Raw genomic sequence first — 15,855 nt, 5'->3', positions numbered from 1 at the left:
ATGGCAAAATTTTATTCAATGATTGTTCTTCAGGATACTATTCTATTTTGTCTCCGAATAGTCCTACATGGGGGGGGAAATGTTTGTAATGATTTATTTATGTACTAATATCTATTCAGAATTAGTATTGTGTGTTCTACCACAAATGGTGACATTTCAACACTATTATATATATTTATTTGTAAGCTTTTTTATGTTATTGAATGTTATTAGCTTTCGCAGTTAAGTTGATGTAATTGTAGGGAAATTATTAAACCTTATTGTCAAGGAAAAAAAAAGAATAAAACAAAACTTAAAATAAACTTAAAACTATCTTACTGACTATAAAGTGAGCTAATCGTTGCAATTGAGGATTGCAACGATTTTTGTTGGAATTTGTTGATAATTTGGCTTGACATATTTTCTAATGGTTCTACATTAGTGAGCCTATGTAGCTCGTTCGTGCTAAACCAGGAAGGACGCTTCAAAATCAATTTCAAAAGTTTATTCTGAATCCTTTGAAGTGTCTTCTTCCTGGTTGTACAACAACTTGTCCAGATGGGAACTGCATATAATATTGCTGGCCTAAAAATTTGTTTGTAAATTAACAGTTTATTGTTGAGACAATGTCTAGAATTCCTGTTGATAAGAGGATATAAACATTTGATATACTTATTGCACTTTGACTGGATATTTTCAATGTGCTCCTTGAAAGTAAGATTCTTATCATAAATTAGCCCTAAGTATCTAACTTGATCAGACCAATTTAAGACCACACCGTTTATCTTAATAACGTGGTTATGGGTGGGTTTGAGAAATGAAACTCTTGGCTTATGAGGAAAAATAATTAACTGTGTTTTAGAAGCATTAGGGGAAATCTTCCATTTCTGCAAGTATGAAGAAAATATATCTAAACTTTTTTGTAGCCGACTGCATATAACACGAAGGGTTTTTCCTTTTGCGGAGATGCTTGTATCGTCACAAAACAGAGATTTCTCACAACCTGGTGGTAAATCAGGAAGATCAGAAGTAAAAATGTTACATAAGATTAGGCCCAAGATACTCCCCTGAGGTACACCAGCTCTAACAGGCAATCTATTAGATTTACCATTTAGATAGTTAACCTGAAGAGTGCGGTCAGTTAAATAACTTTGTATCATTTTTGTAAGGTAAAGCGGAAAACTGAAATTTGACATTTTAGCTATTATACCTTTATGCCAAACACTGTCGAATGCCTTTTCTATATCTAGAAGCGCAGCTCCAGTCGAAAAACCTTCAGATTTATTAGCTCGAATCATATTTGTTACTCTAAGTAACTGATGAGTAGTGGAATGCCCATGGCGAAAACCAAACTGCTCATTTGCAAAAATTGAGTTCTCATTATTATGTGTTATCATTCTATTGAGAATTATTCTTTCAAAAAGTTTGCTAATACAGGAAAGTAAACTAATTGGTCGATAACTTGATGCCTCAGCTGGATTCTTTTCGGGTTTTAAAATTGGAGTAACTTTGGCATTTTTCCATTTCGTAGGAAAATGTGCTAGTGCAAAGCATCTGTTAAAAATTTTTACCAAGAAATTTAAAGAGTTTTCGGGAAGTCTTTTAATAAGGATATAGAAAATCCCATCATCTCCTGGTGCCTTCATGTTTTTGAATTTTTTGAGAATAGTTCGCACCTCATTCAAGTTTGTTTCCAATACCTCTTCAGAAAGAAATTCTTGGGTGGTGATCTGATCATACTTTTGGTTTACTTCATTTTCAATAGGACTTACTACGTTCAAATTGGAGTTATGAACGCTCTCAAACTGCTGAGCAAGTTTTTGAGATTTTTGTTCATTCGTTAGAAAAATGCAATCACCATCTTTAAGGACTGGAATGGGCTTCGAAGGTTTCTTAAGAACTTTCGAAAGTTTCCAGAAAGGTTTTGAATAAGGTTTTAGTTGTTCAACTTCTCTCATGAAATTCTCATTTCGCAAGAGAGTGAATCTATGTTTAATTTCCTTTTGTAATTCTTGAAAAATAATTTTCAAAGCAGGATCACGAGATCTTTGGTATTGACGTCTCCGTATGTTCTTCAAACGTATAAGAAGTTGAAGTTCACTGTCAATAATTGGTGCATTAAATTTCACTCGAGCCTTAGGAACTGATAAATTCCGGGCATTGAGTATTAAGCTGCTAAAATTATCTAATGCTCTGTCAATGTCAGCACTATTTTGTAAAATAATATCATCATTCAAATTTTCTTCGCTCGTAGAACGATATCTATCCCAATTAGTCTTGTGATAATTAAACACAGATCTAGTGGGATTTAAAATAGTTTCATGGGAAATAGAAAATGTTATGGGAAGATGATCAGAATCAAAGTCAGCATGAGTTAATAAATCACTGCATGAATGACTTTGATTTGTTAGTACCAAATCAATTGTAGATGGATTCCTAATAGAAGAATAACATGTAGGACCATTTGGAAATAAAACTGAATAAAATCCAGCCGAGCAATCATTAAACAATATTTTTTCCATTGGAATTGCTTTGAGCATTATTCCAAGATCGATGTTTCGCATTAAAATCACCGATGATTAAAAATTTAGATTTATTTCTTGTGAGTTTTTGCAAATCTCCCTTGAAATAATTTTTTCGCTCACCAGTGCATTGAAAAGGCAAATACACTGCGGCTATAAATAAAATGCCAATACTTGTCCCAATTTCAATTCCCAAACTCTCGATAACTTTGGTTTCAGAATGGGGTAAAACACGATGTTTAAGATTTACAGATTAAACATAGATTTACTTTTCTGAGAAATCAAAATTTCGAGACAAAGTTGAAAAATTGAAACCATATTCAAAACCCTTTTGGAAGCTGTCGAAGATTCTTAAGAAACCTTCAAAGCCTATTCCAGTTTTAAAAGATGGTGAACGTTTTCTTGTATCCAATGAACAAAAGGCTCAAAGACTTGCTCAGCAGTTTGAGAGTGTTCATAACTCAAATTCGAATTTTGTGAGTCCAATTGAAAATGAAGTCACACGTCAATTTGATTTAATTTCTTCCCAGAATTTAACCTGCAGAAATAATTGAAACTAACTTGAATGAGATTAAATCAATTATTAAAAATTTCAAAAATATAAAAGCACCTGGTGACGATGGAATCTTTAATATACTAATCAAACATCTCCCTGAGAGCACAATGGAATTTTTAGTGAAAATTTTCAATTGCTGCTTCAAAATTACAAATTTTCCCAAATTATAGAAAAATGCAAAAATTACTCCAATTTTAAAGCCGAATAAGAATCCAGCTGAAGTTTCAAGTTACCGACCAATCAGTTTGCTTTCTTCAATAAGTTAACTGTTTGAGAGAATTATTCTTAACCGAATGATGTCACACATCAACGAAAATCCAATTTTTGCAAATGAACAGTTTGGATTTCGCAATGGGCATTCCACAACTCATCAATTGCTCAGAGTTACTAATATGATACGAGCTAACAAATCTGAAGGTTATTCCACTGGAGCTGCTCTTTTAGACATAGAAAAAGCATTCGGCAGTGTTTGGCATAAAGGTTTGATTGCGAAATTGCAAACTTTTAATTTTGCAATTTTCCTAATCAAAATATTCGTGTCATATGCAGTCGATTGCAGATAAGTTTAGATATTTTTTCTTCCTACTTGCAAAAGTGGAAAATCTCTTCCAATGCTTCTAAAACTCAAAAGATAATTTTTCCTCATAAGCCTAGGGCTTCTTTCCTCAAGCCAAACAATAATCACGTTGTCAAGATGAATGGGGTTATTTTAAGTTGGTCTGACAAGGTTAAGTACTTAGGACTAATTTACGATAAAAAACTAATTTTCAAAGAGCACATTGAGAGTATACAAGCCAAGTGCATCAAATACACGATATGTTTATATCCTCTCATTAACAGGAATTCTAAACTTTGTTTAAAGAACAAACTTTTGATTTACAAACAAATTTTTAAACCAGCAATGCTTTATGCTGTACCGATCTGGTCAAGGTGCTGTTCAACAAGGAAGAAAACGCTCCAAAGGATTCAGAGTAAAATTCTGAAAATGATTCTGAAGCGTCCTCCTTGGTTTGGTACACTCGAATTACATAGACTTACTGGTGTTGAACCATTAGAAGCTATGTCAAATGAAATTATTAACAATTTTCGACAAAAATCGTTGCAACCCTCAATTGCTACGATAAGCTCTCTTTATAGCCAATAAGTTAGCATTTTAGTTAGTTGTAAGTTTACTTTCCTTTCTTGACAAGTAGGTTTAAATCCCTACGAATGATAAGTCCTAATTGCGAAAGCAAACAAATCCTAACAATTAAAATTACAAATTACTAACAGTGTTGAGAAGTCACCATTTGTGATTGGACACACATACTCATTATTTACTAATATTTATCATAAATACTTAAGCTACTAACAAATCCCCCTATAAAAAAAATCACTCAGGTTTTAGTCGCTAAAAATCTCGGGGTCTGGGTCGACTCTAAATGCACCTGGGCTTGCCATGTTAGGTATCTGACACGAAAATGCCGACAGAGGATTAATTTTCTTCGCACGATTACCGAAACCTGGTGGGGAGCCCACCCAGGAGACCTTCTAAGGCTTTACCAAACAACGATATTGTCTGTAGTTGAGTACGGGTGTTTCTGCTTCCGCTCCGCAGCAAACACACATTTGATCAAACTGGAACGAATACAATATCGTTGTTTGCGTATTGCCTTAGGTTGCATGCAGTCGACCCATACGATGAGTCTTGAAGTGCTAGCGGGTATTCCGTGAACCCGTCAGTAATTGAAAATTTCGAGAGGTTGGTCGACCTTCAATCTCAATCCAGATTTATGACTTTATATTTTGACTATATGGCTCAAGACATTCATCCTTCTTCATACGATTCCTCCAATGTCGCACTTTCAGATACTTCTAATAATGCTATATTCTTCGACACCACCATGAAAGAAGATATTATTGGTATCCCGGATCAATTGCGACCGCAAGAGATCCCTAAGATTTTTTCCAATAAGTTCAAACATGTTAGTTGTGATAAAATGTTTTACACTGACGGATCTAATCTAGATGAATCCACTGGCTTCGGTGTTTTTCACGAAAATTTTACCGCCTCCTACAAACTCGATGCTCCTGCTTCCGTGTACGTCGCAGAACTTGCTGCTATTCAGTACTCTCTTGGGATCATCGAAACCCTACCCATAGACCACTACTTCATCTTCACAGACAGTCTCAGTGCCATTGAGGCTCTGCGATCGATGAAGGTTTTTAAGTGCTTTAACAGATAAAAATTTCCGGGTTACCTTAGCGTGGGTCCCTTCTCATTGTTCCATTGCGGGCAATGAAAAGGCTGACGCTTTAGCTAAGGTGGGTGCTATTGATGGCGATATTTATGTAAGACCAATTGCTTATAATGAATTTTATAGCATTTTGCGTCAGAGAACACTCAACAGTTGGCAATTATCATGGAACTCAGATGAACTGGGACGGTGGCTACATTCCATTTTTCCTAAGGTATCGACGAAAGTATGGCTCAAAGGGTTGGATGTAGGTCGGGACTTCATTCGCGCGATGTCCAGACTTATGTCCAATCACTATACGTTAAACACGCATCTCGTTCGTATAGGGCTTGTAGACAGTAATCACTGCGTTTGTGGCGATGGCTACAATGACATCGAGCATGTTGTTTGGTCGTGTGCCGAATACTGTGGTGTTAGGTCTGAGCTTATAGATTCCCTTCGGGCCCGAGGAAAACAACCGAACGTACCCGTTAGAGACATTCTGAGAAGCGGTGATCTCCAGTACATGACACAGCTATACGGGTTTATAAAAAATGCTGGAATTAAAATTTGATTTTTTTATCTATTTGTTAGATTACAATTCCCGTCATAAACTGAATGAAAATGATACACCATGCTGGAGACACTAAAACGAAGACTCGGCATCTTCATGTTCACGCATATACCTCAGACCAAAACTGCTCAAATGGAACATCACTGCTTAGCCATGTACAAATAAATAAATCCTGTAACTCAATATAGTTAAAATCAAAATTGTAACTCCCCTCCTCTCACCTTAAATCCCCACTAGCTCGTAGTCGGCCGCGAGATATAAAAAATGTGCCTTCCTCTTTTCCCTGCTAATTTAGAATTAAAAAAAATGTACATAAATTGTATCGTGCCGTGTCAAATAAACTATTTAAAAACTAAAGGAGTAACTGATTGCCCTGCGTTGCTAGAGTTAATGCCGGAACTATACTCTTCTGGCTACCCGCTACCACAGAACCAACAATGAATACAATAATCCCTTGGAGAAATGTATTCGCTTGTTCAACAATGTGTACGACAAATTCGATTTCAACATGTCTAGACATGTTTTTAAAGACCGCACTAGTAGATTAGTTTAGTTGTTAGAATAATATAGAATAAGTTAACAGTCTGTGCTAATAAACAATAAATAAGACCTACAACCTACACTAGGTCACTTCAGAAGTTCTAAATCGCTGTAGCTCAGTGAATTGGTTTCTAAGCATAAACTCGATTACAAAAATATCCATATTGAGTATTATTCGGTCATTTTCGGTTGTTCCCCAGAAGTTGCCATTTTACAACTCAAACTGGTGCCTGAGGTCAATTTCTAGCTCATTGCATCTTTCTAATTCCGGAGATACTCATATTGGATGGTATTTGGTTATCTTAGGCTATTTTTCACAAACCGGAAGAATTTCTAGCTCTTGAGCTTCATTCTGGTTGATGAAACACCCATATTGGGTGCTATTCGGTCATTTTCAGCTGTTTCCCAGGAACCGGAGGTCGCAATCTTCGAATTGAAAGTGATATTTGTGGTCGATTTTAGCTACTGTTTATCATTCTGGTTTTAGAGATACTCATATTGGATGGAAATCGGCCATTTTTGGCTGTATTTCAGAAACCGGAAGTTGCCATCCTACAATTCACAATGTTGTCTGATGTCAATTTTTAGCTCCTTGCATCATTTGTGTTTCATTTGTATGAAACCCCTTCTTCCCAGAAGAGAGAGAGGTGTCGAACCATTATGGAAATAATTATTACCCCTGAAAACATTCACATGCCAAATTTGGTTGTATTTGCTTGATTGGTTTCCGAGCTGTGCGAAATTTGTGTTTCATTTGTATAGTACCCCTCCATTAGGGAAAAGAAAGGGGTGTCAAGCCATTATGGACATATCTTTTATTCCTAAAGACATTCATCTGCCAAATTTGGTTTCATTTAGTTGGTCAGTTCTCAAGATGTGCAGAACTTTGAGTTTCATTTGTATGGAACCCCTCCCTTTCAGAAGAGGGTGGGGTGTTGAAGTAATATAAACTCATTTGGTACATCTATTTATATATATACTCTCCCAAAGTAAGCATTTTTAATTAGCTTCTTAAAATGAGTCGTGTTCCAAAAAATTTAACCAATAGGATAAAATAGCATGTTTTGCCCATGGAAAGTTTCAGTCAAATCAAAAATTACTATTTAATAAAAAGTATTAAATGTCGGACATTTTTTGTGGAACTGCTCTTATTAAATAATGCACAATTCTTTCTGCAAGCGGTAGATTTCTCGTCTTTATGTTACCGGATATTTTATATTTATTTTATATTTATTTATTTCGTCAAACAAAAGTAGACTACATATTTCTATTTGAAGCAGTAAATGTGGAGCTGACGATTGAAAAATGTACTAACTGGGGAAATAGTTATTCAGAAATTTACGAAAAATATAGTCCAGCAGGTGGGACTCGAACCCACAACTTCTAATCTCCGGTCTCTACTGAGTAAATGATGACGTGCGATAAAGTGTACAAGCGATACAAAATAGCTATTTAGAAAGGCCGACTTATACGTCTTGCGGTGGTGTAATCGGAAACGCATCTGACCGGAGATTAGAAGTTGTGGGTTCGAGTCCCACCTGCTGGACTATATTTTTCGTAAATTTCTGAATAACTATTTCCCCAGTTAGTACATTTTTCAATCGTCAGCTCCACATTTACTGCTTGAAATAGAAATAAAAATAGCTTGACTTGCATTATAGTCATTAAAAATAAGAAAGGTAGGCTACATATGTAACTAACTTATATGCTGTTATTTATACAGTCTGGTTTTTTACGCGGTTTTTTATACGCGGATTTTTTTACGAGGTTTTTTACGCGGATTTTTTAATTAACGCGGATTTTTGAATTAACGCGGTTTTTTACGCGGATTTTTGAATTAACGCGTTTTTTTTACGCGGATTTTTGAATTAACGCGGTTTTTTTACGCGATACCGCGCTAATTCAAAGAAAAATGGCGAATTTCCGAATTAACGTGGGTTTGAAACCAGAAACGTTTAAGTGTTTATCTAGTAAAAGACTTAGTCCAAAAAATACTCTCCGCCCACCGAAACATCCGGAATGACCATCAAAGAGGACAATTTTAAATACTGGTTCTAGAGCGTCTCGGGTTTTTTCTAAAGCCCTTCTTGCTGGACTACTTTACACGGATTTTTTAAAAAACGTGTTTTTTTACGCGGATTTTTGAATTAACGCGGTTTTTTTACGCGGTTTTTTTTACGAGGTACGTATCCCCAGCGTAAAAAAAAACCTGACTGTACTAGAGTTTTTACATAATTGAATAATGGTTTCTTCACTTGATTCGGATTATTACAATAATTATTTTCTATCGATTTAAGTTGCGCGTTGAATTGAAATATTGTTTTAATTCAGTTCTCGACATAGAAAAGTCTAACTAACATCATTTGATTAATGAGCCCGTATTTAGCATAATTGTTTCGTTGATGATTTAAAGAAAACAAACTCCGAGCTCGTAAATTTCTAGAAGGCACATACAAATTGAGTTTTGATAATATTTCGGGTGAATCGACACGTTGAGATACGATATCGTTAACAAATGACATCATTGCGAATTCACGACGGGCTGCTAATGATTGGATGTCGATAAGTCTGCAGCGTTCGTCATATGATGGTAAGGATGACGTCCATCGTCGATTACGAAGTGCATATAACAGAAATTGTTTTTGCACTGATTCTATTCTGTCTACATGTGTTGCAGAAAACGGAGACCATACAATGCTACAGTATTCTAAAAGTGACCTGACATAAGAATTATAAAGTGTTTATATTGTGTATGGATCTTGGAAGTTATAGCAGAAACGTTTTATAAAACTGAGCATGTTACTAGCCTTATTGATAATTGTATTGTAATGATCAGTGAATGTTAATTTTGAGTCGAGTATGACACCTAAGTCCCTAACTCGTTTACATTTCTCCACTACCTGAGAAATAATAGTGCTTGGTATGTTTCTTTTTCTGCCAAAAGCCATCGAACTACCTTTTTTTACACCAAATATAAAAATATTTTATTATTATTATTATTTATAATTTTTTTTACGAAAAATGTGAATGTGAAGAAAAGTGGAAAGTTTTATGTCGCCGGCATAAATAAGAGTTTTTACATATTTTAGAATAAAGAAAATGTCGTTTACAAACAATATAAATAGTAGAGGGCCCAAGTGAGAGCCTTGAGGAACTCCTGAAGTTACCTGAATAGGTTTCGAATGTCTACCATTAAATTTGACTGTTTGTTGACGATCTGTAAAATACGATTCAATCCATTTGAGTAATTGTGAATGTATTCCAATTTTTCGTAACTTGAAGAGAAGCAGGGGTATATCAATGCGATCGAAAGCTTTACTGAAGTCAGTATATAAGGTTTCAACATAATTTCCTTTATGCATTGCGTTCAAAGAGAAGTTAATAAACTCGAGTGAGCTACTTGTGGTAGAGCGCCCTTTGAAAAAACCGTGTTGCGTTGGATTAATTCAATTTTTTATTTGATGGAATAACTTTTTGTTGATTATTGCTTCAAAAAGCTTAGGTATACAAGAAATAATGCCTATGTCTCGATAGTAGCTAATGTCAGATTTTTTTTTACCAGATTTGAACACAGGCATTAGATATGAGTTTTTCCAAAATTTCGGGAAGCAACCGGATTCCAGCGACATATTGGAAATCAATAACAGTGGGGAAGTTGGCTCTTTAGCTAAATGCTTCATAAATGCTGGCGGAATTCCGTCTGGTCCAGGACCTTTACACGCATCCAAAGCTTTTAAAGTATCTTCAATTTCGCGTGCGCTGACATGTTCAATATTGAAATAGTTGGGAAACTCAGGAAAGTTGGTGAAGAATGTATAGTCGGGATCAGATTCTGAGAAAGTTGTATAATTTTGTTAAAAAAAATCAGCAAATAGATCGGAGATGTCTGCCGGGTTCTCTTCAACTTTGTCATGCACTTGCATTTTTGAAGGAAAATTTTCAGATTTTAACCTTGAATTAACATGTTTGAAAATATTTTTTGGGCAAGATTTGATTTCAATTTTTAGTGTGAACTATTCAAACGCGTTACTAATGGCATTTTTAATTCGCCGCAAATGTTAAGATAAGTTGTTAAAGCATCACGTTTTTTATGAGTTTTGTATTTTTTATGTGCTTTTTGTTTGCGATTTTTTTGCGACATGATCGGTAAGGCGTTGTACACAAATAACGTAACGCTGAACATCTAGATTTGAGACCCCATCCCCCCTATGTAACAATAACTAACGTTCGATATGACTCCTTGCCCCCTGAAACTACGTAACGCTGAACAACCTGACCCCCCTCCAAAATTTCAATTTTGAACAAAATTTCAGTTACGTAACTGTCTCAACTACCCCCCCCCCCCCCTTCCCTCCCCTTATGTAACAATAAGTAACGTCAACTCAACAACCCCCCCCCTCCCTTCATATTTTACGTAATTTGTGTACGACGCCTAACATCTTAAGTGCGTGGGTCGGTAGATCGATTCTAATACTGCAGCGATTGCATCGCTGACCTAGGCTTTGCAAAAATATATATTATCGGTAGAGGGATTTCGATCCCACGATCTTCGTGTCGCCTCACACTTTGGGGGTTGCTTATAGAGGGTATAGCCCTACCGACATGATTGGTAACAGGTAAGGTGCGTGAGTCGGTGAACTGATCTAATTCTGCAGCAATTGCATCGTTGACCTAGGCTTCAACGTTTGTTTGTAATTTACGGCCCCAAAAAATATATTTTTTGGGTAAAGGGATTTCGATCCCACTATCGTGCAACTTTCCCGAAGTGGACTAGTCGGCCTAACATCTGAACCAATAGTTCATTATAGCCGGTGCATATGTACCGGACGATTTGATCTTGCGCATGTCAAAGAAAAAAGAGGGTGTACTCACTGACTGCCATGGATTTACACGTGACCTTGTACTGCTCCTGATAGCTGCGTTTTTCGCTCGGTGTCCCGCGGCGGTAGCTGCTTATTGAATCTTCACAACGGATGTCCGAATGTAGCGTGACTTGGCGCGACCACATTATTCCGCCAGGTTGGATGTTTCCGGGAATCTCTGCTCCTAGACAGTGTGGAATTGCAACGGCTTCTGGCGTACGTGGCGGCTGGAGTTGCTGTGTTTCGGCAGCTGCGATATCACCTGCGCGGGAACGAAAGAACAGCAAACGTGCAAAGTTGGGATTAACTTCCGCTCTTGCCCAGATATGAGGCACTCTACCTTGTAATCGCACTTTCGGTTCACGACTATCTTCTCAACAGGGTTATTTCTAGCTTTAGTTTTCTAAATAGTTTAATAAATAGTTTTCTAAAAGAAATTACCGATTTCCGGCGTTCGCTGTTCGGACTCTGCCGAACCGACTCCTTTGAACTCAGAAACAAACGATTTGCGAATCTTACTTTACGAGAAGTTGTCTCATACCATGGGCAACGCCACCATCCACTACCCCTGGAGTTTTCCCCGACCTATCAGTAGTTCCGGCAAGTGAGCTACTCATACAGTACTCGGCTTCCCCGGGATCTTGAGTGTCTAACGCTACTTTTTTCAAACTTTTGCGCCCAATTGAGAGTATATCTTTGCTGCGAGCTTTCGGTTGACCATCCATGTTCAGGGTGTCAACCGTTTTAAATTTATTTTATTTTCGGTAATGCTACAAGATTAGGTTTATATGAACAATAGATAGCCGAAAAGCAACACAACTAATATATGTAATCAGACTTATTTTTAACAGATGGCGCGTGAACCCAAACGTAGCGCCTTATTGATTATTCGAATCAGGTTGATTACTAAAGTCAGGTTTATAACCTATTTAATGTTTTATATTTGCAGAAATAATAGTGAATTTGGAAGTAGTATTTTATCTGAGCAGGTAAACAGTATGTCGGTTCTACCCATTGGTGGCCGTTTGACCTGGCCGAGAAATAAATAGCCGTTTCATCAATGGAATTCTATGATCGTAAAACTGCAATTGCTAAGATATCGGTTTTCGGATATTATGATAGAGATAGAGATTGGTTGAACTATGTAGAACCTTTTGCTGTAAGGGTAGTTATTATTTCCTTTTTCTTCATTTTAACATCAACAGAGTTCAATGTACAATAGAATGAGCTCTTCATAGGACACACATCAATGCGCAGAAATTTCATATTCAGTGAAAGTTATTGTAAATACTGTGACTATGCAATTGTCTTTATGTATAGTAAATACTGTTGTTTCATAAAATTTATGAATATATATAATATATAATATAATATATAATAAAATTATAGGATAAGGATAGGTTAAATCAATTATATCATATTTGACTGTTTGTAACCCGCATTTTATTGTTTTAGTGTAAAACTGGGAAGGAATCGTCATTGCCCGATGGCTCTATCAGTATGGTATCTATGAGTGGCCTGTCTTTGATAAGTGATATAGATTCTAATTATGATACCATAACCGTATATAAACTTCCTGGAAGAACCACGTCTATAGACTACTGCAGACAAAAGAAAAAGTAAGATAAAAAAAATATATTTTATATTCACCATCTATACATATATATATATATATATATATATATATATATATATATATATATATATATATATATATATATATATATATATATATATATATATATATATATATATATATATATATATATATATATATATATATATATATACAAATATATACATATATATATATATATATATATATATATATATATATATATATATATATATATATATATATATATATATATATATATATATATATATATAAATATATATATATATATATATATATATATATATAATATATATATATATATATATATATATATATATATATATATATATATATATATATATATATATATATATATATATATATATATATATATATACATATATATATATATATATATATATATATATATATATATATATATATATAAATATATATATATATATATATATATATATATATATATATATATATATATATATATATATATATATATATATATATATATATATATATATATATATATATATATATATATATATATATATATATATATATATATATATATATGTATAGATGGTGAATATAAAAATATATTTTTTTTATCTTACTTTTTCTTTTGTCTGCAGTAGTCTATAGACGTGTTCTTCCAGGAAGTTTATATACGGTTATGGTATCATAATTAGAATCTATATCACTTATCAAAGACAGGCCACTCATAGATACCATACTGATAGAGCCATCGGGCAATGACGATTCCTTCCCAGTTTTACACTAAAACAATAAAATGCGGGTTACAAACAGTCAAATATGATATAATTGATTTAACCTATCCTTATCCTATAATTTTATTATATATTATATTATATATTATATATATTCATAAATTTATGAAACAACAGTATTTACTATACATAAAGACAATTGCATAGTCACAGTATTTACAATAACTTTCACTGAATATGAAATTTCTGCGCATTGATGTGTGTCCTATGAAGAGCTCATTCTATTGTACATTGAACTCTGTTGATGTTAAAATGAAGAAAAAGGAAATAATAACTACCCTTACAGCAAAAGGTTCTACATAGTTCAACCAATCTCTATCTCTATCATAATATCCGAAAACCGATATCTTAGCAATTGCAGTTTTACGATCATAGAATTCCATTGATGAAACGGCTATTTATTTCTCGGCCAGGTCAAACGGCCACCAATGGGTAGAACCGACATACTGTTTACCTGCTCAGATAAAATACTACTTCCAAATTCACTATTATTTCTGCAAATATAAAACATTAAGTAGGTTATAAACCTGACTTTAGTAATCAACCTGATTCGAATAATCAATAAGGCGCTACGTTTGGGTTCACGCGCCATCTGTTAAAAATAAGTCTGATTACATATATTAGTTGTGTTGCTTTTCGGCTATCTATTGTTCATATAAACCTAATCTTGTAGCATTACCGAAAATAAAATAAATTTAAAACGGTTGACACCCTGAACATGGATGGTCAACCGAAAGCTCGCAGCAAAGATATACTCTCAATTGGGCGCAAAAGTTTGAAAAAAGTAGCGTTAGACACTCAAGATCCCGGGGAAGCCGAGTACTGTATGAGTAGCTCACTTGCCGGAACTACTGATAGGTCGGGGAAAACTCCAGGGGTAGTGGATGGTGGCGTTGCCCATGGTATGAGACAACTTCTCGTAAAGTAAGATTCGCAAATCGTTTGTTTCTGAGTTCAAAGGAGTCGGTTCGGCAGAGTCCGAACAGCGAACGCCGGAAATCGGTAATTTCTTTTAGAAAACTATTTATTAAACTATTTAGAAAACTAAAGCTAGAAATAACCCTGTTGAGAAGATAGTCGTGAACCGAAAGTGCGATTACAAGGTAGAGTGCCTCATATCTGGGCAAGAGCGGAAGTTAATCCCAACTTTGCACGTTTGCTGTTCTTTCGTTCCCGCGCAGGTGATATCGCAGCTGCCGAAACACAGCAACTCCAGCCGCCACGTACGCCAGAAGCCGTTGCAATTCCACACTGTCTAGGAGCAGAGATTCCCGGAAACATCCAACCTGGCGGAATAATGTGGTCGCGCCAAGTCACGCTACATTCGGACATCCGTTGTGAAGATTCAATAAGCAGCTACCGCCGCGGGACACCGAGCGAAAAACGCAGCTATCAGGAGCAGTACAAGGTCACGTGTAAATCCATGGCAGTCAGTGAGTACACCCTCTTTTTTCTTTGACATGCGCAAGATCAAATCGTCCGGTACATATGCACCGGCTATAATGAACTATTGGTTCAGATGTTAGGCCGACTAGTCCACTTCGGGAAAGTTGCACGATAGTGGGATCGAAATCCCTTTACCCAAAAAATATATTTTTTGGGGCCGTAAATTACAAACAAACGTTGAAGCCTAGGTCAACGATGCAATTGCTGCAGAATTAGATCAGTTCACCGACTCACGCACCTTACCTGTTACCAATCATGTCGGTAGGGCTATACCCTCTATAAGCAACCCCCAAAGTGTGAGGCGACACGAAGATCGTGGGATCGAAATCCCTCTACCGATAATATATATTTTTGCAAAGCCTAGGTCAGCGATGCAATCGCTGCAGTATTAGAATCGATCTACCGACCCACGCACTTAAGATGTTAGGCGTCGTACACAAATTACGTAAAATATGAAGGGAGGGGGGGGGTTGTTGAGTTGACGTTACTTATTGTTACATAAGGGGAGGGAAGGGGGGGGGGGTAGTTGAGACAGTTACGTAACTGAAATTTTGTTCAAAATTGAAATTTTGGAGGGGGGTCAGGTTGTTCAGCGTTACGTAGTTTCAGGGGGCAAGGAGTCATATCGAACGTTAGTTATTGTTACATAGGGGGGATGGGGTCTCAAATCTAGATGTTCAGCGTTACGTTATTTGTGTACAACGCCTTACCGATCATGTCGCAAAAAAATCGCAAACAA

The 15,855-nt window shown here is 35.6% G+C and overlaps 1 protein-coding gene across 5 annotated transcripts in view; it reads left to right on the top strand.

Annotated features, from left to right (window-relative positions):
- Positions 1-12,872, top strand: part of LOC129732463 (liprin-alpha-1) — a 1,274,109-nt gene extending 1,261,237 nt beyond the window's left edge. For all 5 annotated transcript variants that reach the window (XM_055693366.1, XM_055693364.1, XM_055693363.1 and 2 more), the window contains one exon: positions 12,705-12,872. In XM_055693366.1, the coding sequence (XP_055549341.1) occupies positions 12,705-12,872 (168 nt within the window). The remainder of the gene's footprint in view (positions 1-12,704) is intronic.
- Positions 12,873-15,855: the final 2,983 nt, after the last annotated feature.

The sequence above is a fragment of the Wyeomyia smithii genome, chromosome 3, assembly GCF_029784165.1.
Source record: "Wyeomyia smithii strain HCP4-BCI-WySm-NY-G18 chromosome 3, ASM2978416v1, whole genome shotgun sequence".
Taxonomy (NCBI): domain Eukaryota; kingdom Metazoa; phylum Arthropoda; class Insecta; order Diptera; family Culicidae; genus Wyeomyia; species Wyeomyia smithii.
This window is presented reverse-complemented; position numbering and strand designations above follow the sequence as displayed.